A 24,441-nucleotide genomic window follows, 5' to 3' on the forward strand; every position below is an offset into this window, starting at 1 on the left:
GGGCCACGCAGAAGCGAGCCCCACTCCTCCTTGATGAACTTGGGTTATGTCGACCCCGCACTCCCACAGCATGTGCGCTAGAGTGGAGGTCTGCCCGCAGGAGGGGCAGGCGTCGTCGCGATACAAGTCGGGGTAGACTTCGTGTAGAACGGCCAGACGTGAAATGGAATTCGGACCTCCATTCTCTGTTTTAGTGGCCACAGTATCAAGGCGAAACTGAGGATAATAATAGTTTTGAAATAATTCTGCGTCGGTCTCCGCTGATTTACTGTTGCATTGTGGCAGTGCAGAAGCAAGATAAAAAAAAAAAAAAGGAGGGAGGGATGGGGGGAAGCGCAGCGGCGCCACGCACCCATGGCGATTCATGAATGCAGACAGCGAGGCGTGACGACTGCCAGTTCCCGTCCCGCACTCAGAGCGCCCTGAACCGGCAGCGTCCGCTCCAAAACCCGCTGACGCGTAAAGCCGTTCAGCAGCGCAGACCGACCCTGGTATACCATATATGCTTAGGTGCGCAGTACGGCGCATGAATTGTGTCGTAGTAGCGTTGGACGGGCAAAACGGTGCCGCCGAGAGAAAAAGAAAAGTGCTCGGGGCACGAAAGAGCTACATTTTCCGCGTTAGTTTTGCAAACTCATAGTCCATATACGGAGAAGTATCTATTGATGAGTTCGATTCGAGTATACCGGTATATATGTGCCTTGGCGAGCACGCAATGGGTGTGACCAAGTTTGTCTTTTACGCCTGCGTACAAGAGGTTCGTGCAGTCCAAGAAATATATATATATATATATATATATATATATACCAGCTACGTCCAATAGGGACACTGAGACGTTTCTGACCGACGTGTTCGGTTGGATCACTCCTATCGACTCCATGTCCGTGTCCGTCGTCGTTGTATAGGCGATTTCAACATAGATCTGACCCGACCGGACGGAAAGTAGTTAGTGCCGCTCCAGCTGGATAGGTTCGGCATTAAATGCTAATGCTATAAACATGTCAATATACCAACTGCGCGTCATCAGTAACGTACAGACTATACGTTCACTAAAAATCTTTCCAGCATCGTCACTCAGCCCATGGCCGTCTACCATAGTCACCATAAAGCGATCATCACTATGGAAACAAAATAAAAGACGGTAGAATCAAAACGTCACGTGTATGTGTCTTGATTCAATAAATATAGTAATTAGCATGTATTACATCAATATAGTCATCACTATATACAGCTTCGCACATCCGCCTTCATAGAGTGGAACGGCACTGAATTTTTTTTTCTTGCATAATAAACAGGGTGTCCCAATTATCATGCACCAAGGTTTAAAAGTATGCAAATGCCACGTCGGTGGACAGAACCAAACTAATGTTGTTTGCCGTTGCTTGGAGGTACTCAGATCAGTTTTTCTACTTCAGTCCGCCTAATGGCATAATTAGTCTTAAATAATTAACCAACTTTTCAAACTAGATTAAAAGTGTCAATGAGAAAATTGTACAGCAACATGAAAAACTCCCGATACAGTTTCCTGTTGCTCAATACGTGCTAAACGTTTTTTCAAGCGTGATACAAACCCGTGATTACACGCAAAACTGCCGTGCGGCTGGCCGCACGAGGTACTTTGCGTCGATTCGCGGGCTTTTTTCATTTGGCGCTGGTCTACAATGCTCTGCGTGCGCTTACAATTTGGTAGAAGGTTTGAAAACTGGACTGGCTAGTACACGTATCAACTATAAGAATAATTAGGTACAAAAGCGAATATTCTGGACAAGTTTATACAGCACGAGAGCAAATCGTGATAAAATCACTCTGCGCCATGCCTTTCACACGCTGGACGCGTAACGGCAGCGTAATACGTCGCCCCAGCAGTACTGGGCAACTACATTTAAGTATAGAGATCGCTACATGTACCGCCGTTGCTCCGCAGAAACTACCACGAAAGGTGTGAGAGAGACCAGATGACGTCCATAACATGACGTCTTTAACACGGCGTCCCCGTGGACGTCACGTTACATAGCAGCGAAAATCACCCACCCGATGAGCCAGGGCGCAAGAAAAATCCAACGACAGAAAAGGCACACGTATAACGGGCGGTGTGTATATAGACTTGCCCCACAATTTGTCCTACTTGACTTACACGGCAAATACGTCATTCCCCGCACTTGAGATGTCTCACGCGACGTTCCCCCGAGGTGAAAGCTGCGAAACCTATATATGTAGTACTTATGCGGGACACGACACAAGTGATTACGAAACGACTGCACAGGCCACGCGCTTACAATCGCTGTACGCGGGCTGCGAGTGCCTTGCGCACCCAACGACCTCTTCAGGGCACGCGCGGCAAAGCATCCCCCTCGGTCACCGAGCGCTTCGATTGCGTAGACAGAGCACGCGTCTCCAGCGGGTGCAGTGTCCGCCGTGGCCGAATGACGGGCGCGCACGAGTCAAGAGCACGAATGAGAAATACAACCCCAGCCGGACGATCAAGAAGCTGCGTTCAAGGCGACGGCCGTTAACGCGAGGCGATACCTCAGAGCGAGGGAGGGAGGGCGGGGCTAATGACGTCAGAAGAAAGTGTGTGCGTTTCTTCGCATCTCATTACCGTATGGGCACACGTTACGAACGCGAGAAGCCAACCTGTGTTATTTAAATGCCACGCGGTAGGATACCGAATGCATCATCCCCGTGAATGGGAAGAAAATAACCGTCTCTTGGCGTTTCTCGTCGAAGAACCGCGTCTCTAAGTTGGTTAAACACAAAGAGACGAAGGTGTACCATCGTGTGGTAGGTTGGTGGAGAATTAACCCCGATTATCCCAGCCATCTCAATGTCTCGTTTATCCTCGAAATAGGTGCAGCTCGACAGCCGTTATTTAATTAGGCGATTCAGTGGCTGTGCCGAGCACTCCGCGAGACGACCTGCTGTCACAGTTGGCACAACGCGTGCTGGAATTTCGTGTCAACTCACGGTATTAGATGCGCGCTTTGCGGGTGCTTTTCTTCCATGTGTGACGAGAAAAAAGACCCTAAGTAATGTCAACTTGCACGAAAGCTGACCGCAAGGATCTCGCGTAACAGTTTCGCGCGCATCTGACTTAATGTCCGGGCACCTGACTCAATATACTTTACATACAGCCCGCTTCCTGAATTTCGAACATGACTCAATTTAATGGGCGGTGTAATGTACAAGGAATCACACCAGGACATACACTATATGCACAGCTCGGTCCACTGTTAAAAGGAACGAACTATAACGGGCTGTAATTGCCCGCTGAAGTTATATATGCCAAATCACTGCAAAGGTGTGATGAGACTTAGATTGGGGAGGCCATCAGGGATGCATTTCGGAGATCAAACCGAGAGCGATAACCATGGTTATCGCTCTCGGTTTGATCTCCGAAATGCATCCCCGACGGCCGCATTTATTTGCACAATTCTACAGTTGTGTCCAGCACTTCGAGATGACCCGTCAGCCGGCACAAGGATCGACGCACAGCACGTCACGTGGTATGGTACATCACGTGGGAAAAAAAAAAAGGCATACAGACAGCAAGCGCCAGGATCGAACCTTGCCCAAGCCACCTCTGGCAATGCGCGCTCGAAATCTCCGGAGAGATTTTCTCTTGGCGTATATTAACGCGCGTACATATAAACGTGCGTAACAGCCGTCGAAGCCACGTTTTCCTTTCGCAAATGTTCTTTTATTTGACGTAAACTGCTCTCGCTTCGCTTCATTTCATTCAACGCGGCATTTCGCTATATATACATAAACCGGCATTGCTTTTACTTCTGCAAGAAAATCGAGGAGTGGTCACAATTATCACCGCATAAGCTCTCTGCAGTGGGGACGTACAGAACGCCCTATAGATATACGGAATGAGAGAGCCGCCCGTAGAGTCGGAGCAAGAGGAGAAAAGAAAATGAACCACACAAGAGGCGTTGACGATAGAACTTGGGTGGCTAAATACTCTTCCCTTTATTTTCTTCTTTCTCATAATGGCAGGACAAGATCTACATAGCTCACTAGAGATTATTTCCAGATTATTTGGGCGGCAACTTGGAACATCTCCATTACGCACACCGAAAGAACCCTTGGTACTCGCTGCCATTTTCGTAAGTTGCATAATTCTGTTTTTATCGCCAAACACTACATAGGCGCCACTAGCGGCAAGATCAGGTATCAAACCTGCGACATCGCACTCGGTTCCAAAACGGCTCGGCTACTTTCATCAAGAGCGAAAAAAAAAAAGCGGTCAAAAAAAAGAAAGGCAAGAAGAAAAAGGTGGGAAAGGAGCAAAAATACGAAGGTGTTGTCACGTTACGTGCTTGTGCGAACAAAGTAACAATTTACGTTGACGATTATAGCCCGCTTCGTTTTCGAGGCGCCGCCTATCGCGCACACCCTCGAAACAGCAGCGAAAGCGCCCCCCCCCCCCCCCCCCCTACACGAAATGCACGAAACACCAAAACCGCGAAGTTCATTGCTCCTCGCCTGGCAGAAAGCTCGCCTCGCGTGGCGAGAACGCAAGAGAAAAAAAACAAAACAACAACAACAGCGCCACGTGTACATAAGCGTGCACGTAATCAGAGAGTTCAATCACGCACAAGTGCCAGGGCTCGCCCGCAAGGTCGCGAACCGCTTGCCAAGGGCTTCGCTCTATTCAGGGGGCTTATACATCGATAAAAGGCTATACGGGGAACGTCCACGCGATCTCATTTGGGCGTCCAAGCACAGAACGCATAAAGCAGAGTCGCCCCCTGCATACAGAGCGCGGCCGTTCAGCTCGTAAAATCTCACCGGCGGCTTGTGTAACCCAGTAGCGCCAAAACACAGACCAAAGAAACATGGAACAATATGTTGGCTAGACGATATGTTAGTAAAGAAAGCTTTTAGTACAATAACTGTCAATTAGTAATTGGTTTGCGGAACTATCCACCTCTGCAAACTCGCACCAGCCTATCAAAAAAAAGAAGAAAAAAAGAATATGCCGTGCAAAAAATTTTTCCGCTCTTAAATCGGAATTTCGAGGTATATAAAATGCGCAGCATTATTGATAGTCTGGGGCTTACACGGCTAAAATAATAATAGGAAATATACTACACTATAAGTAAAGTTTACACGCTTTGAGTGGTATCTTTCCACACAACAATAAACGTCATCTGTCTTGTCCGCATTTTCTTTAACGCTGCGAGCCCGATACTTCCCAGTAACGAACGGCATGCGCGTTACCAGCATGACACAGCATTGCCGACAGGAAAGTAGCGGGCGCTGCGTTTTCAGGAAACGAAACACAAGCAAGGCAGATGACGATTACCGTTGTGTGACAGATGTACACCCCAAAGGGTGTAAACGTTTTTTTTTTTTTTTTAGAATGTATACTGCGCGCAGCGATGAAGTACCGTGAGCATCGTCTGTACTTCCCGAGCGAGCGATCAGCCACCGCGGAGCCCAACGGCAAGGTGCCACGAACAACGAAGTATTCCACGCTGTACGCGAGCGTACTACCGCGGGTATAACGCAATCGGCACGACACGTACATACGTCACACGCTGACACGTTCGATTACGATATAGGGCGCTCCTCCTCCAGCCGGTTTTCGCGCCTGCGCGGTTCCGATGATGCAACTCCGGCACCGCAAGCGTGGCAACACTCGATGCGGAGCTGCCGCCCCGAACCACTATACAACTCGTGGCACATTCTTTCGGCTTCGCCTGAAGCAGCGTTCGTCCTCAATGGAGACTGTCGCCCGCCTGGACCACGTATCTTTTTTTTTTTTTTTACGCGATTCAACGCATAAAAAGGAGTGACTTTCTTTGCGAGGACGTATAATCGGAAGAGCACACAAGGACAAGCGCCGACTTCCAATCGGGATTACTTGTGGCACGCAAGAGATATACTGACGTTACGAAATGAAAGCAAGCGACATGGGAATGAGCAAGAAGAGCGGCGCTGTTGAAATACCAATGAAAACGTGCGACTTGCTATTGTTCTGTTCCAAGCGTGGGCATGCGGCTACATGCGACAGCAAGTCGCGTTTTCATTGGTGTTTGACCTGTACTGTTCTCTCTTTCATTCGTTACTTATTGTATACCCACAAGCTCAGAGGTACTAGAGGGGAGAGTTCGGAAAATCACAGCTAATACAAAAGTTGGGTGAATGGCAATTAATGCTGAGTAGCTGCTGCTTATACAACGTTAGACAAAGTGTTTTAGAGGACGTGGAGAGAGCATGGAATAAGCAAACGAGAAATGTAGGCGTCTAAAAATAGACGTAACGATATGGAGCGAAAACCGCGGTGGTTACCCCTTTTGTAGCCACAACCTCCGCGAAAGTGTCGGCCATTTCCGGGCCGTTCACAGACAACGGGCGGGCCGTACCGGTATAGAATATTTTACGGGAACGTTTGGGCGCCGCCATCTTGGGCTGTTAACGCTGCCGTTTTCTGTCTTTAACGGCGAAGCGTACGCTCCTACAGCCAATTGGCAAGCATGAATATAGTTGCATAAATGCGTTCAGCGTTTCATGACCATGTTACGTCAGTTTACTTCTAATAAAACAAAGTGTTTGTGTAACAGCACAAGATGGCGGCGCCCATGAAGGGAATATAAAATCGTCTATAGCCTGCCACCACGCTGAAATTCTCGATTCTCGAACGCTCGGTAACTACAGCTGGCGCTTTCTGCATTTCGCCCTTGCCGGAATGCCGCCGCCGCCGCCGTGTAAACCGAGCGCTCGATTTCGCAAGCACACTGCCTGCCCCCTGTGTCGCTGGCGCGGAAGCGCTCGGAGACAGGGGCGGCGAAAACGCCGACAATGTGAACGCAACCGGAGACGAGCACATCGAGCGCGAACGGTTGAGTCACACCCGTGGCGTCACGCACAGGAAGAACAAAAGAAATCTGAACACGTCAGGCGATTTCAAGGCGGCACAGACAGAAAAGCAGACTCCGCGCTATCCAATAGCGCAAAGAAAAAGAAAAGGAAACCGCCTTTTGTGTTTATCTTCTTTTCTTTAGCGGGCCTGCGCGCCAAGTACACAACGAACAGAGCCAGCCATGTGCTGTCGTCTACGCGACTGCAAGGAAAGCGAAGTGCGATCTCTGCAAAACACGCGGTAAGACGAGCCGAGCCGTTTCGCGCGGTCGGTGCATACAACCCGCCATGAAATCTGAAAGCAGGTCGATGTCCAACGTGCCGACACGGACACGTGGACGCGGCCTGTGCCGCTTAAGCCAAATACGTAACTCGGCGCCGAAGTACGAGAGGACTTCGAACGACACGACTGAACGGCGACGTTTGCGAAACAAAACAGACACAAAGGTGTATTACGCGAAAGGCACCCGCGCTTCTCCTCGCATGACGACCCGCCACTAGCTTCACTTCGGTGCACAAAAGAAAAGAACTGCAAGACAGCATGGGCACCAAGGCCATGAAGGCACATAGCCGCATGATTCACAACCAAATTCCACCCGCACAGCCTACGTAAGGCGCCAGCAAACATTTCAGAAGCGACACCGCGTTTTCGAGTCGAGACACGGCGATTTCGCTCACTAAACATTTTAATGAAAGCCCAGTCTGCCTTTCGTGCTGCGTCTGTGCGTGTTTAAGCACCACTGCCGTACTGCCGTGGCTACAATCAGTCACGATACGAATGGAGGTACATTACACACGCTAATAAACTGCAAACACCAATGCCACATCGACCCTCAGGGTAAGCGGAACTCTCGCAGCGCGTAGATCCCTGCGGTAATTTTTTTGTCGAAAACTACGGTGAGAAAAGCATGGCCTCCGAAATCAGGCGGTGGCCGTTTCGCCGAGGGGCTGCGCGAACGCCAGCCGAGCTCTAGGAGCTGGCGAGCGAAGGCGCCCATCGCCGCCAACGCTCTAGGCACGGGGGCCAAAGCGACATACTCCGGCACTGCCCGGAAGCGAGGACGATTGTTAAGTGGATCAGGAAGGGCGCGAACCTCCTCGCTCAAGGAGGGGGACAACCATGAATCATGCCTAGAGCACCCTTCTCGCACGTTCAGTGAAGGCAGCAGAGACAGCCCCTCACGGACGAACAACCGGAACAACTGCTCGAAAGCCCCGTTTCGCATTGTCTGTCTCTGTGTGTGTGCGTGTGTGTGTGTGAGAGAGAGAGAGGTTGCAACTCGCAACCCCTTCTCAGAATTCAGGCTGGCGCCCGACTGGAAAAGAGGCGACAGGGTATGCTGGCGGCCTGAGCAAACTGCCGCAGCCGTTGGACACACCTACGCTTCGCAGCTGTCCCGCAGTGCCTGCACAAGGACACCGTAGACAACCGTTCGAAAAAAAGAGTGCGTGCAGGGTTTCGTGCGCAAAAAACAGCTCGCCTCGCATAGCGGGGCATTCGAGATATCGCAGGTAGCAGATTAAAATTCGACGTCATGCAACAAGCAAAACGCCGAATCGACTTGTCAAAGAGCTAGGCGAGAAAAATAGCCAGCACATATCCACCAGTGGCGATTTGGGACGAGGATCTTTGACTGGAAGTATTATTGAACGAACGCAAATTAGCGCAGCAGCCCAAGAACAGGTTGCGGGGTTTGCGCCGCCCGATTCGAGGTGGGCGTGGTCTAGGGGAGCTCTCCGTTTCAGCCATCGCACTGTGAACTTCCACGCCCAATCGTGGCGAAGGACGCTGTCCTGGCCCTCCAGAGCCCAGCCAATGGCAGAGACAGAAATAATGACTGAGGGACTGACATTATGTTCTTTTTTTTTCTTTTTATCCAAGTAGGTTGAACCTAATTGAGGGCTACTCCTTTACTCTCTTCGCCAATGTGCGCGTCGGAACAATTTGTGACTGTGTCGAGTTCACAAACGCTCCACTGAACGTGCACAACTTTCAATCAAGCAACACGGCAGAGGTCTGCCGCAAGGCCATCGCTCGGTCAAAGCGTGCCCCTGGAAGTAACCTGCTCCTTCCGCTGGTGATTTTATCACCGGGGCGAATGCTGGAGATGGCGCGCACACAGCCGCAGACAAAGCGATAAAGGAACACGAAACTCCCGTCTTCTTCAGGCACGCAAGGGAAAGAAAGCTGGGGGGTACATCGGCCCTTTCCCATAAGTAACGAAAATCCCGTCACTTTTCTTTCCCCCCGCCCGTCCCCCCCCCCCCTCGCCGCCAGTCGCCAACAGCACTTTGGACCCACCAGGATGCATCACGCGACTCTCCGCAGTCTCCGCACGACGTGCTTTTCAACTAAGGTCCGCTCGTTTTCCTGGCTAGGCGGAAACTCGTTCTCCCGGCGCCGACACAAAGGAAAAACGTGTGAAGAAAAAAAAATATCGGCGCAAACTATATACCGGGAACACACCAGTAACATCCGCACGTACTCTCCGGTTGTGGCTTGAGGAAAAGGACAAGTAGCCTTAAAGAGGAGAAGGTGGTGGAGTACGAAAGCTCTCGCGGACTTCGTAGATTCAGGTGCACGTCAAAGAACCCGATGCGGTCAAACTATTGCGAAGCACCATCACCCCCCCCCCCCCCCCCTCCGCTTCCGGTGTCTGTCGATTAGTAATCATCGAGAAAGGACGAAGGTTGAGAGGAGGACACAAAACGTTGGCCGCCTTCGCAACCTTCGGCCTCCCCCAACACACACGCAGCGTAGCCTTCATTCAGCCTGCATCCGCCAGGAGAAGCATCCAAGGCAGTTAATTTCATTTATCATGCTTGTTGTCACCCAAGCACTACCAAGGCTATTACAGGGCCGGTGGGAAAAAAAAAACCTCGTCAAACATAAGGCACTCATATTGCACACAAAAGCGAAACACCATCATGTATACGCTTACTGGCTATGAACAAGTCGCAGAACACGCGAGTTTTGCTGCAACACATTATCACGCAGTTTTAGAAAAAGGCGGACTCGCCAAAATGAGCATTGCCGGTTGCGCGTTTGCTTGCCAAGCGAGATCATGCACAACTTTATCGTGAATGTTAACAGTTAGTAGCGCAAAGAAACGCGCGATACTAGAGAAGGCACAGAGGAAGCTAGAACTATTAGCACATTACGTAAGAAACTATTTGCATTCGATACCGACTAGCCCACAAGTCCGTTTTGTATCCTGAAGTTTTCCGACGTCTCGATGGCGATGCAGCGTGCTACGACATTGCAACGTCAAACACCAACTCAAACGTTCATACTAATCAAGCTCTGGCTTCAAAGAAACACGTGCAAAAAAAAAAAAGAAAAAGAAAAGCGCTGGAAAAGCTGTTGCAGAAGCGGTCATACTCTGTGCATGGACTTCGCACGTGCGTTTACTTTTCCGCAAATTTCAGAGTAGCGGGCAAAAAGTATTCTGTCACACCCACACACACAAATCTCGACACTTTAGTCGACAGGCTTCGGATGAAATACCTCATCCCTGCCCCACCCCACCCCACACAACACACACATTTTTCACGCACGCACACACAAACAGCGCACACACACATACATACAAACGACCGGCTGCGGCAGGTCAAGGTGGCACTCTGCGAGCAGTACAGCTCGCATGACCGCGGCGTTCCGGCGGGGGGGGGGGGGGGGGGGGGAGGCAGCATCCATTGTCGCGCTTCTCGCTGTAAGCTGCGGCGATACGATCAGCGGAAGAAGTCCGCGAACAAGAACGCTCCCGAAGAGCGCCGCCCGCTAGAGACGCCGACATCGTCGAGGCCCCACCAGGAGAGCTATCGGGCGGACGACAGAGAAGGTGGTCGCTAATCTTTCCAGCGAAACAAAGCAATCGGTTGTTTGTGCAGCGGTTGACGGACCACGGCGGCCAGTTCAGAGAACTGTGGTTTATAATATGTGTTCCGGACTCGCTTCCCGTTCCAAACACCTATCCTCACTGAACCGAACAATCGGTTACAAGGGCAATGCTCGACAGTCGACGGCTTCCCATCCGCGGTGGCTGACTGGTTTTGCTGCTGCAGCAGGAGGCGGGCGCGGGAAAGGTTCCCGCGGTGTGGCGGCCGCATTCTGACGGCGACGAAATGAAAAAAAAAAAAAAAACGAAAAAAAATACAAGCGCATGCATACTTATATTTAGGTGCGCGTTAAGGAACCCCGGGCGGTCAAATTTAATTCGAAGCCCCAGCGACCCTCACAACCCACTACAGCGCCCCTGACAAACCACTGCAGTTCCTGGACGTTAAAGTACATAATTTAGCTAATTAATGACTATGGGACGGGGTGTGTGCGAGGGAATTTCGCAGCAGTGTGGATCCCGCTTCCTACGCCTAATGGCAGTCAAACCTCGCTATAACGAAACGGTACACAACGAAATAATGGACACAAAGCAAGTGACATTCCCTTTGAAATGCCCATAGATTCACATTGCAGTACACGCAATAATGGATATTACGAAGTAATGCTGGCTGCCCCTTCAACTTCCTCATAACGAGGTTTTACTGCAGAACCACCGACCGAACAATGCCCGAGCCTTATCGCTCAATCAAAGATAGTGTCGTTCCCCTTTGTAGACTGCGAGACAAAAGTAGCTGCAAAGGTGGGAGATAACGTTGTTAAAGCTAGCAAGTTAGCAAACACCCCTGCGAGGCTTTAAGTCTTTCTCTTATTTTTTCTTTTGGGGGGGGGGAGGTGTGTCACGATACCTAGCGCGAGCAGCAGCCTCGCTCATTAGTCAGTGAAAGAAGTTTCCAGCACTCCCAGCACAGCACATACTCTTGAGCGACGCTTTTCCCCGAAGCGTGACAACAGGTGGTCAGGTCGGGCCGACGGCGACTACACCTGAATCGCGCGATCGAGATAACGCCCGGCTCAGGCAACGCCACTACGAAGGCTTCGCAATTCCAACACGCTTTCTCGCTCTTAACCAATCAGAGAAGCGCGGTGTTGCGCTGTTGCCAGGTGTGCCCAGCGCGACCGCTTCAGGCCGAGCGGAATTGGAGCGCTCAGTTAACGGGAATAAATTACGCGTTGGCCGATTGCCGGAGGTTTGCATTAGCGGCTTCCAACGCGATGACACGAAGCTTGAGGGAAAAAAAAAAAAAAAGATAACCTCATCTCTGCGAGTTGGCGGGAGAATCAGGCCAACAACTGCCTCCTTCCCATGTTGGCACGCGTTAGATGCGATTCCCCACTGTATAAGCACAAATGAAACTATCGTTTTGATGTGACGACGGTATGATTAATCAGCTCTGTATTTAAAACCAGGTGAGTGCGTTTCTTTGTTTCGTTTTTGTTTTTTCTTTTAGACGACATAACTTTTGGAAAATGCCTGCGCCAGATATAACAATTCCAATCCATGACCTGGATTACTCGCAGAAATAGACATTGCCCAGCAAGTCATAATGCACAATTGACGAAGTAACAAACTTTCGCTGATTAAGTTCTAATTGATTACTTTAGGGTACGTGGCAATTTATAAACTGTAGTCAGTGACTGAAATGCATATCCCGCTTGGAAGGAATTCTCAGGGAGGCACTGCTTTGGAGGTATGCGCCGTCAAATGTTCCGTAAATATGCACTGTAGTTCCACTAAATGTTTTTCAGCAAGGCGCCATTTTACGCATTGAAGCGCAAAAATAACCGACGCTAATGTACTCGCACACTTCGGGAGTGAATATCTCGAAACAATTCGCATATTGCCATAAGTGTCGTAATTGGATGAAAAAATACCGAGGACACCTGAGCACTTCTTACGAGTTCCAAAAGCGGAAGCATTAATGTCCGACTGAACCACGCTGAGCGGTCCTTCGAGTTTTGCGCAGCGAGTAATGTACGATAGCGGTACTTGCTGTCCTAGCCAGCAAGCACCAGCAGTCTGCGGTGCTAACGCCACCTGCCACCGTCGCGGCGATGCCCTCTCCCCTCACGTAACACCGGGCGCGCTAAGGCCCCAGCAGCTGTTCGTTTTCACCCGCTTTGCCAACGCCTCCTAGATGGTTGCTCTGCGTCGTCGAGAAGCGCTCGTGCCGAGAGCGCGGGTGACGTGGCGTCGCGGCGATACCCTTTCCCCTCACGCAACACCTGGCGCGCTAAGGCCCACAGCAGGTGTTCGCTTTCGCCCGGTCTGCTCCGTCGAGGCGCAGCTCGTCACGTGGCATTGCAACCAATGAGAACTCCGTCAAGGCACGCTAATGACGTGGCGTCACAGCCAATGGCGATGCGAGCTTAGGTGCCTTTTCGCTGCTGCAGATGACAGACGTCGGCTTTTTCCCTCAACGGGCCTTCGGACGCCTTCGAATTTAAAACTTTTTTGACGCACCCGGTGTAGCGAACGCTAAGTGACAAGGGGTTTGCGACAACGGAGCAAGCGGTTGTATGCATAGTAAAGTGTGCCCCTTAACATTCGGACAAGGCATACTGCGTATTCGATTTTGCAGGTTTCGAAATTAGCTCTAAGTTATCAAGCTACTAGCTCTCGTTCAAGTACCCAATCACATCGATTAACTTATCGCATACTGCTACAGTTTTTCTATGAGCAAATCACACAAGGCTGCGGGGAAAAAACACTCAAGTCCAACAGAATAATCGACAGATGAATAAAAAAGCATATAGATAATGAACTTTGTCACATAATGACACGACCGTGCGAAGATACCCGCGCGATATTTCACAAGCCCGATAAGTTAGCCAGCGAGCATACCGGCAATGTCCCGATATGCCCGTAATGTCGCCCTCGTCAGCTTTCGTGGGGAAGTTAATTACGAGAGCACATTATGGTTTTTTATACAGAAGGGGGTTCTTATCTCTTAAAACACAGTTGGTACCCGAACGAGTTACGAGAAGGGTGTAGGGAGCACGACAAGCAAACTGCAAGCAGAACACACTGCATACACGACTGAGTACATCGAAATTTTAAATAAGTGACAATCTTGCACTGCGTTTCATACAGCGGAGGCAACGCTACGGAGGTTAGAGAGACTCCACTGGCTGTGCACATTGGCGACCAAAATATAATGCGCGGCCCATTAAAGGAAGATATACAGGTATACGTCGTGAGCGTAATTCGTTGTAATATTAAAGTGGTCCCGAACCACCACATGGCCTTGGTGGGGAAAAAAAAAAAAAGTCCGCGGATAGCATGAGCTGCTGTGAACATCTCAGCCAAGTTTTGCGGTCGTACGCGGAGCGTGGAGCTCACAAGCCGGAACGAGAAGTCGCTCAAACGCTCTCTTTTCAACAGAAGCCAGCTCCTCACTGTTTTACGCACGTTTTATTTCGTAATATATAGCACGTTCCCATACGCGGCTGCTATTGGCTAATGGCTGACATCAATCAAATTATGGGGTTTTACGTGCCAAAACCACTTTCTGATTATGAGGCACGCCGTAGTGGAGGATTCCGTAAATTTAGACCACCTGGGGTTCTTTAACGTGCACCTAAAGCTAAGTACACGGGTGTTTTCGCATTTCGCCGTCATCGAAATGCGGCGCCGCCGTGGCCGGGATTCAATCCCGCGACCTCGTGTTCAACAGCCCAACACCATAGCCACTGAGCAACCACGGCGGGTTGGCTGACATCAATCATGAAGGATGCTTAGATCAGTGCGTTTCTTCCTACTATTATTATTACTGTTATTACAGAAAAAACAAACGCTTGCATTCCATGCGTTGGGTGCACGTTAAAGAGCCCCCGGACGGTCGAAATTAATTCGCAGTCCCCCTACTACGGGCAATCAGATCGTGGTTTCGGAAACTAAATCCACAGGGGCAGAATTCGTAAAGCTTTTCGCTCGTATGGGTGAGCTTCGCCATTGGCTGGTCGGCTTCTCTGTAGTAATACGTCCTGCGGGAAAAGTCCTTCTGCAGCCTTTATTGGCGCTTAGCGCGATGGCGCCCCTACACGGCGTACATCAAAACAGTCCTATAGCCTAAACAGACCACCACACCCCTATCCCGTTCCTCACCGTCTTCTCCTCGCCGCACGCCATTACCAACGTCATCCGGCCCCAACAAGTTCCATCTCGTGTTTCTGGCGGAGATAGAAGTGGTATCGCCCTCGTAATCAGGGTGTTGTTTTCTAGCCGAATCCTGCATGCTCTAACGTTTCCGTCAGTGCTCTCGTATACTTTATAAATCCTTCCCATTTGCAAGAATGTTATCGGCACTTTGTCCTCACGTATGAATACAATGTCATCAATTTTTGAGTACCAGCGATTCTAGAAAAAGCCTGCGTTGCCGGTCTCTGCATAGGCGCAGCGTGTCGGTGCGATTCCCTGACGCTTCACTAACTTCACGGTGAGGGAGAGCTGTAAGTTGTCGAAGCGTTAAAAAAAAACGAGCAAGTGTAAGAATTCAAAGTCTGCAGCGTCCGCAGAAACATGTGTAAATGGTCTAGAATTAACCACTGCCTCGACCTATGCCAAAAGCGTACCGAGCTGTTCAAAGTTGGAGCTACCACTCCCTAACGTTCTCCTGGGGCATTGTTTGACAGTCCGAATCATCCTTTGCCAAAAGCCTACCCAAGGAGCACGCTCCTCAGTAAATTTACACGCTATATATGGCTCGTCGCACAAAAGTTCTGCACTTGTATGTCTCGAAGAACCTATGGTATCGAGTTCACGACTGGCTGCTTTAAATGTTAGATCATTGTCGGAATATAGGACACTTGGTACTCCACGCCGCGCAACAAAAACGACTCAAAGCCATCAGTCACTGCGACGATCTCTTTATTAAATGCCTGCAACTGCATGTTCTTCAGCTATACTTATTCGCTGGCTCACATTTCTGGAGCACAAATGGGGACCTTCCCATGAAGGGTGGGCTCGCCTTTGACAATTGTGGATATATCCCCTTAACCGTGCGGTTAACCTAAGAATCTTATGTCAGCGAGTGTATTTGGTTGCGTCTAGTATGGGCTATAATATTGGTGTCCGAGTACAGCCACAGTACCTTACTCAAATGGGACCCAACCGTAGGTGTTTCTTCATTTTCCTGTAGTGTTCTTTGAAGCAACCTACAGTTCGCCGCCCATTTCTGCATCTTCCTACCGGCCAGTTCTATTATCTTGTTCGTCTATTGGTACAAATGTAGCACTTCTTCAGCTGTCGAAGTGCCAAAAATTACGTCGTCGACCTGGAAGCTTTTCTTGAGCTTCGCAGCTGTTTCTTCGTAGGGCGGTTCGATGTGGTTGAAGTGGTACTGCACAGCTGCTAGAAGAAAGGGACTCGAAGTAGTTCCGAAAGGCACTCGAGTAATTCTGATTTCTCGCATTTTCGGAAGTGGGTTTTCTTTAGAAGGCATATCTTAGAAGCAAAGAAAACGAAATCCGGGGTCGAACCAGGGCCCTTCATACTGAAGATCTAAAGGTTCCTGGTTCGACCGCGGGTTTCGGCGCCAAAACGTGATGTGGTTTAAGTCCTCCTGCAGCCTTTATTGGCGCATAGCGCGAGACCGTCACAACATGGCGTACGTCAAAAACACTCCTAGCCTAAACAGGCCACACCCCACTATCCCGTTCTGTGCCGTTTTCTCCGCGCCGCATGCGATTTTCGATATTTCGTCTAAGCAGCAATCTTAGCACGCGAGCGTTTTTGGGGGGTTTTTGAATACGGGCTCAGAATATTTAAGACGATTTACATGATGTCCCTGCCTTATGCGGGGCTTGGGGGTCCGTGCGATTGCGTACGCTAAACTGGCTCCGATAATGGGAGTTTTTGAAGTTGTAACACCGACCAAGTCCTTCCTAACACTTCACTACATTTTACAGCCAGATGACTAAATTTTGTCATGCATGCCGGCGATTTCTCACTACAGAGCAACAATATAGTTAAGCCATATTCTACACTTGCGTAAACACGCTCGCGTATTTAGGGCTACGAAATTGAAGGTGGAAAACCGGCGAGAAATGAAATGTACACTCGCAAGACGACGACGATGGAACTCGCCAGTTTCCTACGGATTCGTTCACGACGCGAACCAGATCCTGTAGAGGCGCTGCTAGCACACCAGATTGCTCGCATTTTTCAATGACTGCATTTTCGAGCGTGCGGCGAGTAAGCAAACATTTTTTTCTTTCCTTTTTTGCTCCCGGGAGACAGCGACGCTGCGTGCGGATCAAACGTCGCCCTTGACTTACAAAGCTAAACCGGCCTGTCGCAACACCGCCCGGCGGCCCGGCCGGATTCCGCCTCTTACGTAAGCAGTGCAACTCGTGATTCGCGAACGCCCCTAGTGGTCGCCCGGTTATCGACTCGCGCGATATCGTATCATCGCCGGGCAGCGTGCGACAGCCAATCGCGGATCACTTTGACGTAAGCAGAAAGCTTTCTGTGAACTCGCACCTCCAGCCGTTACCCCCTTGAGTTATCTTACTACTACAGTTATCACCAGCTCCGCCTTCTCGTCCGTCCGTTCACGGCAGAGGCTCTTTAATCAGGCACACGCACCTCACACCCGTCGCGAGTGTTCTACCTTCCGCCACCTCATTCCCATCATCGTAGAATTTGAGACAAGCTTTTCTTTCATTCAGCAGGATCATTACGACGATTACACGTGGTCGTATCCTTTAAAAGGGTTGGGCAGTTATACAGCGCTCTAGCGGATACAAAATGCACACAGGTTAGCATATAAAACGTAAGCATTCTACGGGAACACTGCCCTTATGCCTCACACATACAAAGAAAAGCCGCCTACCTTAGCCCTTGTATTGTGGCATTGCGAAACCAGCATTCGACAGTCTGCGCCTTGTAAGGTCTGGGGTACAACATATCTGTGTATCCCCTACTGAAGTCTTCTGGCCTGCTACATTCTTCAAACGCAGAAGTGATGTGTGAGAACACCACAAACTTAACGTTTTGTCACTTTCCCATCATTTGACGCGGCGGATGATTCCGAGCGCATCTGCACACGCAAAATCGCGAGTAAAAGAAGGCACCGAGCATGGAGTACAACGTGAAATTTTCCAACGGGTAAGCTTTACGGGTTCAGTTGAAAGGAAATCAGCAGATCGCGATACGCGACCTACATTGAATTAATGCAATGACGCCAACGAATGAATGCCCTCATGTGGCCGACGCTCGATATAAGGAAAACGAGGGGCGCAGTACACTTCAAATTGTATAACATGGCGCAGCGCCTTTCCTGGAAAGCGTAATAATTAAACCAGTCGGCCGAACAGAATCGACAACGGAAAATGTCAAAACGAATCTGAGAACAGCAAGCAACAGCGAAGATCATTAGCGCGAAGAAAGGATTGTGTGACGTTTGAGCAATCTGAGACGTTATGAAACCAGTTCATTCAACATTCGCCAGTTAAGAGCCGCCTGCCTCTTCAGTGAAAACGAAATAAATGTGGCACTTTCCTGTTACCCCAAGTTTTTCACCTGCATTATTTATTACAGAATTCCTTGAAGGCTTGTTATTCGCTACGCGTTTTCAACTTCGAAATCACTGTGACATCACTGACACTTCATCAAACAGCCTGTCCAGCCGCGAGCTATTGCGAACATTGTTTTCGTTTTCCGCCGCCTGGCACATTGTCAAATCAACAGGAATGCTCAAAAGAAGAAAAAAAAAAAGAATAAGAACGGGGGCACGGCCGCATTTAGTAAGGCTAGCCAAGGGTACGTCAAGTCCACTTGTAGATAACACTGGTAAAGTGTTTGGGTTTGCGACCCGGCCACGTTGACTACAAAAAGAAAAGTTACGTCAAGAAACGTCAAACAAGCTAGCCCCATCGATCGCCACTGGTTCACTGCTACAGCGGCAAACGAGATAGCTGTGGGCCATGAAGCAGCCCGTGGGACTGAGCCACAAGCCAATTTACTACTCGTGATACATACGTAATTTACACGGCCAAATACATCCTCCACAAATGGCTAAATGGGTTACATGCGCAAGAGGAAACACCGGTTCAAAACAGCACAGTTTGATATGTACAGCGACGCCGGTACAGTTCGCAAGATCAACTACAACTCGAACGTTCTCAAATCAGTACCGAGAAACTACTAAATAACCGTGTTACTACGAGAAGCTTGACAGGAAAAGACGGTGAACCGCGATACAACTGTCGCAAGGTAAAAAAGAAAGCCGGACACGAAGCCGAGTCTGACTCGGCTGTGTCGCTTATCATCGACAGGTCGCGCGGTTTGCTGCGGAAGCACCGAGCGCGTCGTGCACGCTCATGTGACAAGACCACTCTGAAAGCACGCACACCTTGAAATCGTGCCGCTACAACGCCGAAACGGAGCCGTCAAACTCGCCCGTAACACCGCAAATTAGGCCTAGAGGCGAAATCGGGGACGGCAGTGTGAAAATGTTTTTTCCATCACTTACCAGTAGCAAAAGGACGCAGGCGAAAATCCTTAGGAGGCTGGTGGCTCGTAAGCTGCCGTTATCCATTCTGTACACAGGAGCGTCACTGCACGACGAGGAGATTTTGCGACTCACAAACGAAACACCGAATAATTTAGAAGCCGTCCGTGAAGGCACCATCCTGGGGAGCAGGGAGTTGGCCGCGCTAGGCTTGGTTGGTTTACGGGGCTGGAACACTTCCACCAAACGGCAGCGGGGAACGGGGATAAAGCTAAATTTTGAATTAAAAAATAACAAAAGGTTTGCTGATCTACCGATGGCCCGCTAGTGCATGGCTGAAGCGGTGGCACCCCGAGGCTCACAGCGTTCGTCACTGACCACGGCAGCGGAGACTCATCGCTTCCCGCAAGCGTCGCGGCGATGGCACGGCGGCGCACTGACGATCGCGGCAGCCACCTAGCGGCCTTCGCCCGAGATGACGCATGACGCACGCCGCGCGCTGGTTGCGAGGGGGAGGTACGGGCAGGGCGCAGGCCACATGACACAACTGCGCGTCGCGCGGAGAGAGGCACTGCAGCAGGCTGGCAATCTACAAGCGCAAACACCCCATGGATGCAGTAGAAGAGCGTAGGCTGGGTGGCCTTGAACAGGCGAGGCCAAAAAGCGTGCCTTCGCTTGGGGGCCATTTATAGCGTAATTACGGAAGATGAAGAAGAAGAAACTTTATTGATGAATGGTCCGGCAGTTTTAATTGTGGTGGCCTCAGGTGACGGCTCGAAGTCCTTGGACTCGGGCGAAAGAAAGAAATAATAAAATGTCATCTCAAATTATTGCTCGAATCGAGCATCGTCGTTAGCTTGAGTCGCGTCTGTCGTTGGGCGTCAGGTACATGCTACCGGCGCCGATGACGGCGTCTGATGTAGTGACCCTTAACACCTCCTTGGTAGGTGTCCTATGGTGCTACCGGCATAAATTGAAACGGAAGCGGGGAAAACGTACGTAGTTGTTGATGGGTGCAACGTAACTTCATGTCATGGGATGCTGCTAAGCGTGCTGCCGTTTCTGAAATCACGCGCCTAAACCGGAGTAATAAGCGTTTAATCTCACACTCCTTCAAAGTGAAAATGTGAAGTGCTCTTTTCTTGCTTATTTTTTTTTTTTTTTGTTCGTGTTGTCTTCCCATGTGAAGTTATGCCGGCAGTATTCCCGATGTCAACAATTTTCGGGGCAATGGGGCTTGCCCTCTTCATTTACGGCGTGCAGTAGTTAACTCCGAATTTGTTTCTTTTTCGTCTGTTTTTTATAAACACCTTCGCGGTCGGTGACAGGTGCCGCACACATGAGACGCGAGTGTAAAAGCAACTGCCGCCGTCATTGAGTAGTGCAATAATGTAGCTGTTCAGTAATCAGGCTGTTTTGTGTAGCTCGTCAAACGAATGAAGAACCACAGAGTTCAGCGCAACCATTTTACTGTGCAAAATGACCATTATTTACACCGACGGCAGTCTAGTGAGGCTTACAAACACAACACGACAAGAACACTCAGATTTTACACTTTTCATGGAGAGCCAAGACAATCTCGTCGTCGCCATCGTACAACGGCTCCTCCCTCGAGCTCCACACATCTGCATGCAACAGACTCGCGTCGAAAGTGTGCAACGCGAGGTCGTTGAACACGTCCGAGTACTTGAAGTCGTTCGCGATTGCGAACTCGCGCACGGCAGGTCGCACGTTTACCAAGAAACCACACTTCTTGCGAAGGGTAGCGTCCAGCTTGTTCGTCCACATGGTGTCGAAGCTGTTGCCAAAGATGACAACCTTACCGAGCGAATCGGCGTCCCAGTTAGCCCACAACACGCTGTTGTACAGCGGCGTGCCGCAATGCGGCATGTAGAAAAGAGTCCGGTCTTGGACGCTGCGTTTTCCTTCGTCGTTGAGAACCAGCACGGCGAATCTAAGTGACTCGAGTATTTTCCGCTCCTTCTCCGTGAAAACAGGATCGTAGATTTCCACCGAAACGGGGGACAACTGCCGGCGAATACAGATGAGCAGCGCGAGTTGGAACCTCGCACTGACGCACGCGGAGAAGTTTCCAAGGCCGTAACAAACGATACGGCTCACTTTAGTATCGCCAGGTAACACGCACAGGCACTTTGTAAGCACATTGAGAAAGTTTTCAAAGTACGCCGACGATTGAAGGTCAGCTTCCGCCTCCGAGATGCGCCGCAGCACTGCGATTTCGTCAGGGCCTTCATCGTCTTCGTCTGTATGAATTGCGAGCAACGGCTCAGCGAGCTTCCTGCTTGATTTCCCTCGTCTTTTAACTACAGTAAACCCATCTTGGCTCATCACGTCAGCGTTCATCTCGCGAACCAGCAGCGCAGAAACGCCGCAACGCGCAAGCAATGGGCAGCGCCATTTCGCTTTGTCGATGCTATTGCGCTTTCTGTAGTAGCGCGAGGCATACGTTTCGCTTTCGACTTTGTGTCGAAATCCGGTCATGGGAATTGTTTCTATAATTACGACACTGTTATTTACCTGCGCCTGTTATTGCTAAGAAAAAAATATGTGAAAGACTACTTTCAATGTGCAAAAATAAAGGAGTAAATTATGTTTTCAGCGCGTATATTTCACTTCGACGTGAACTATCGCTCTCCCCAAGTCGCAATACAAGCCGTGCTTGCGTCAGAATTTCTTGTCTTCATTCCGGTGTGGGCGGCTCATTTCTCACAGTTCAATTTGGATAAAACGTACGCTCTATCTAACTGACAAACGCCCCACAAACTGTTAATATTTCTGCGTTCATCCACTACATCCTGTATCAGGATTCCGGTGTCGCGTTCATGATTTCTTTTTATTTTAGAATGAAAGTACGATAACGCTGAAGCTAAGCTATTGATAAGCACATTCAATATAGTTGGTGATGACTCCACCTTAAAGTGCTGAAATGCAAATACCTGCATTTTTTCAACTAAACAAATAAAGAAAAAGATTCTGAACTCACGACTGCTCAGTTCTTCCTAAAATTTTGCAGAAATATCGCGTTTATGATTTGAATCGTTCTATATAATATTTGACCGGTTACTTGCCTAGTTTGTTAGAAAAAAAATATAAATTTGCCTTTGTCGGCACCTCCGGACGATCCAGCATTTCATTTGAAATTATTTGATACAGACAATATCCGTATGTGGCGTTTATTTTAGGTTATTTCCTGTGTTATCGGGGTCAGGGTAATGTATGGCTACGTCACGAAAAGTTGTGCAAAAGAGTCGCGTTTTCTGTTCGCATCAATTACTAGGACAACGAAGCATTTGAGACGAGCCGAAGGACATTTAAATATTAGGTTTCCTTAAACCAGTTTGGAATTCAGCGTTTGCGTCAATCAATGTCTAAGCCACCGGTGATGAAACAGTTACAATGCTAAAGGCTTCTCGATCGTATTTCTGGCTCCATGAGTCGTTATGAGGATGCAGGCTCGCGATTAATCAACTCTGTGGCGACAAGTTCTTTTACCACTGATGGCACGAGTCAAACGACGAAGTGACACCTACGATATTCCAGTGAAATTTCTTTTATTATTTTTTTGCTGTTCCCAGTACATTTGCAGTGCAGCTATATCGGGAACTTAGCAGCTGCGAATCCCGTGAACCCGTGAATACCGTAAAGAATTCGTGTCGTCGTAGCGGCATCGTTGTTGTCGTTGATGCCGACCATAAAATTGACGACGGGCGTAGCCAGGAGGAGTGGGTGAAGGGAAGGGGGTTCACATAACATGTGCCTTCCCCCCATTCTCCCTCTCCCGAAACTTCTTCGTACCGAAATACCTCCTCTCCCTGTAAAGTGCGTGTACCCTTCCCCCCTTTACTGAAGAATTTCCTGACTGCGCCACTGATACCACCAGCGACCGGGTTCTTGGCGCATCCTATGCTGTAGGCACGTGCCATGTTTGAGGCCAATCACCATTGACACCTAATATTTCGTGCCGTCCACGCGCTTTTCAAGAACACGATGACGTAGAAACTGCACTCCAACACACCGCCATGTAATCTTCAAGAACAACATGTGCCCGACGAACTTGCACATAATGTAATTCTCGTCCACCATACCGTATCGGTTGTTCTGGCCTCCGAAACACATGAACAGACGACGACGCTCTCGGTAAGAGCAGGACGACTGTCGACGGATGCGTCAGAGGTAGGATGTAAACGGTGAGGCGAGTAACGGTGCGGGTCGGCATATGGGCGAGGAGACGGGGTAAAGGAGCTCGAATACGGTGACGTCCAGGAGGTGCGGCAGTGGCGAGCGACGTGGCCAATGCGGAGGCAACGCAAACAAATGGACTTGTCTTCCGGAGTGCTCCACTCGGCAGGGTTGCGGAATCTGGGAGGGGAATACAGATCGTTGTGAGGCGTAGTTGTCCGCACGGGTCGGGCGTCAGGTCGGCAGACGGAGCAGGCGGTAGGAACACCTAGGTCTGCAAATTCTTGCCGCACAATTGCCTGAATGAGAGAGATCGCTGGGGCGGGTTGGTCAATGGTGGGGTTAAGTGGGCGTGGATGGAACGGTGCAGGACTTGTAGCCTCGAGCTCGCGGCGAACAATACGTGTGACGTGCTCATTTAAGGGTGGTGAAGCGGTAAGGTCGACGCAAGACGACGTCGCAGCCGTGTTAGGGAGCCGGGAGAACCGTGGAATGCCGCGGCGGCTTTTGGCGAGCTCAAAGCGGCGGCATTCCTTGACAATGACGTCGATGGTGGACACATTGTTGAAGACGAGCAAGTTGAACGCGTCTTCCGCGATGCCTTTCAATACGTGGCTGACTTTATCAACCTCGGCCATTTTCTCGTCAACTTTCCGGCAAAGAGCGAGCACGTCTTGTATGTACGAGACATACGATTCAGTTGAAGACTGAACTAGGATAGCAAGCTCTTTTCTAGCAGCCAGCTGCCAACCAGTGGGATTTCCGAAGAGGTCGCTGAGCTTCTCCTTGAAAGCCTCCCAGCTAGAGATCTCGTCCTCGTGTGTCCGGAACCAGACACGAGGAGCTCCGCCCAAGTAGAATAAGACATTCGCTAGCATAATGGTAGGGTCCCAGCGGTTGTTTCGGCTGACACACTCGCACAGGCTGAGCCGGTCCTCGACATCGACATTATCTTGGCTGAAGAATATGCCAGGAACGCGGGGATTGGTATACGGTAACGTACGTTGTTGTCGTGGT

General features: G+C 49.9%; 2 protein-coding genes across 5 annotated transcripts in view; both read right to left on the reverse strand.

Annotated features, from left to right (window-relative positions):
• Window positions 1–19,664, reverse strand: part of LOC126537803 (NPC intracellular cholesterol transporter 1-like) — a 126,926-nt gene extending 107,262 nt beyond the window's left edge. For 3 of the 4 annotated variants that reach the window (XM_072287922.1, XM_072287921.1, XM_072287920.1), the window contains exon 1: window positions 19,246–19,663. In XM_072287922.1, coding sequence (XP_072144023.1) covers window positions 19,246–19,404 — 159 coding nt within the window. In that variant the 5' untranslated portion in view covers window positions 19,405–19,663. Of the gene's footprint in view, window positions 1–19,245 lie in introns of all 4 variants that reach the window. The other variant, XM_050184878.3, reaches the window with a different exon arrangement.
• Window positions 19,665–20,678: 1,014 nt separating this feature from the next.
• LOC126537804 (SRR1-like protein) lies at window positions 20,679–21,659 on the reverse strand. Its single transcript, XM_050184881.2, has one exon. The coding sequence runs from the start codon at window positions 21,586–21,588 to the stop codon at window positions 20,767–20,769; it is 822 nt and encodes a 273-aa protein (XP_050040838.1). The 5' UTR covers window positions 21,589–21,659; the 3' UTR covers window positions 20,679–20,766.
• Between the last annotated feature and the right edge of the window lie 2,782 nt (window positions 21,660–24,441).

This window comes from Dermacentor andersoni, chromosome 4 (genome assembly GCF_023375885.2).
Source record: "Dermacentor andersoni chromosome 4, qqDerAnde1_hic_scaffold, whole genome shotgun sequence".
NCBI lineage: Eukaryota > Metazoa > Arthropoda > Arachnida > Ixodida > Ixodidae > Dermacentor > Dermacentor andersoni.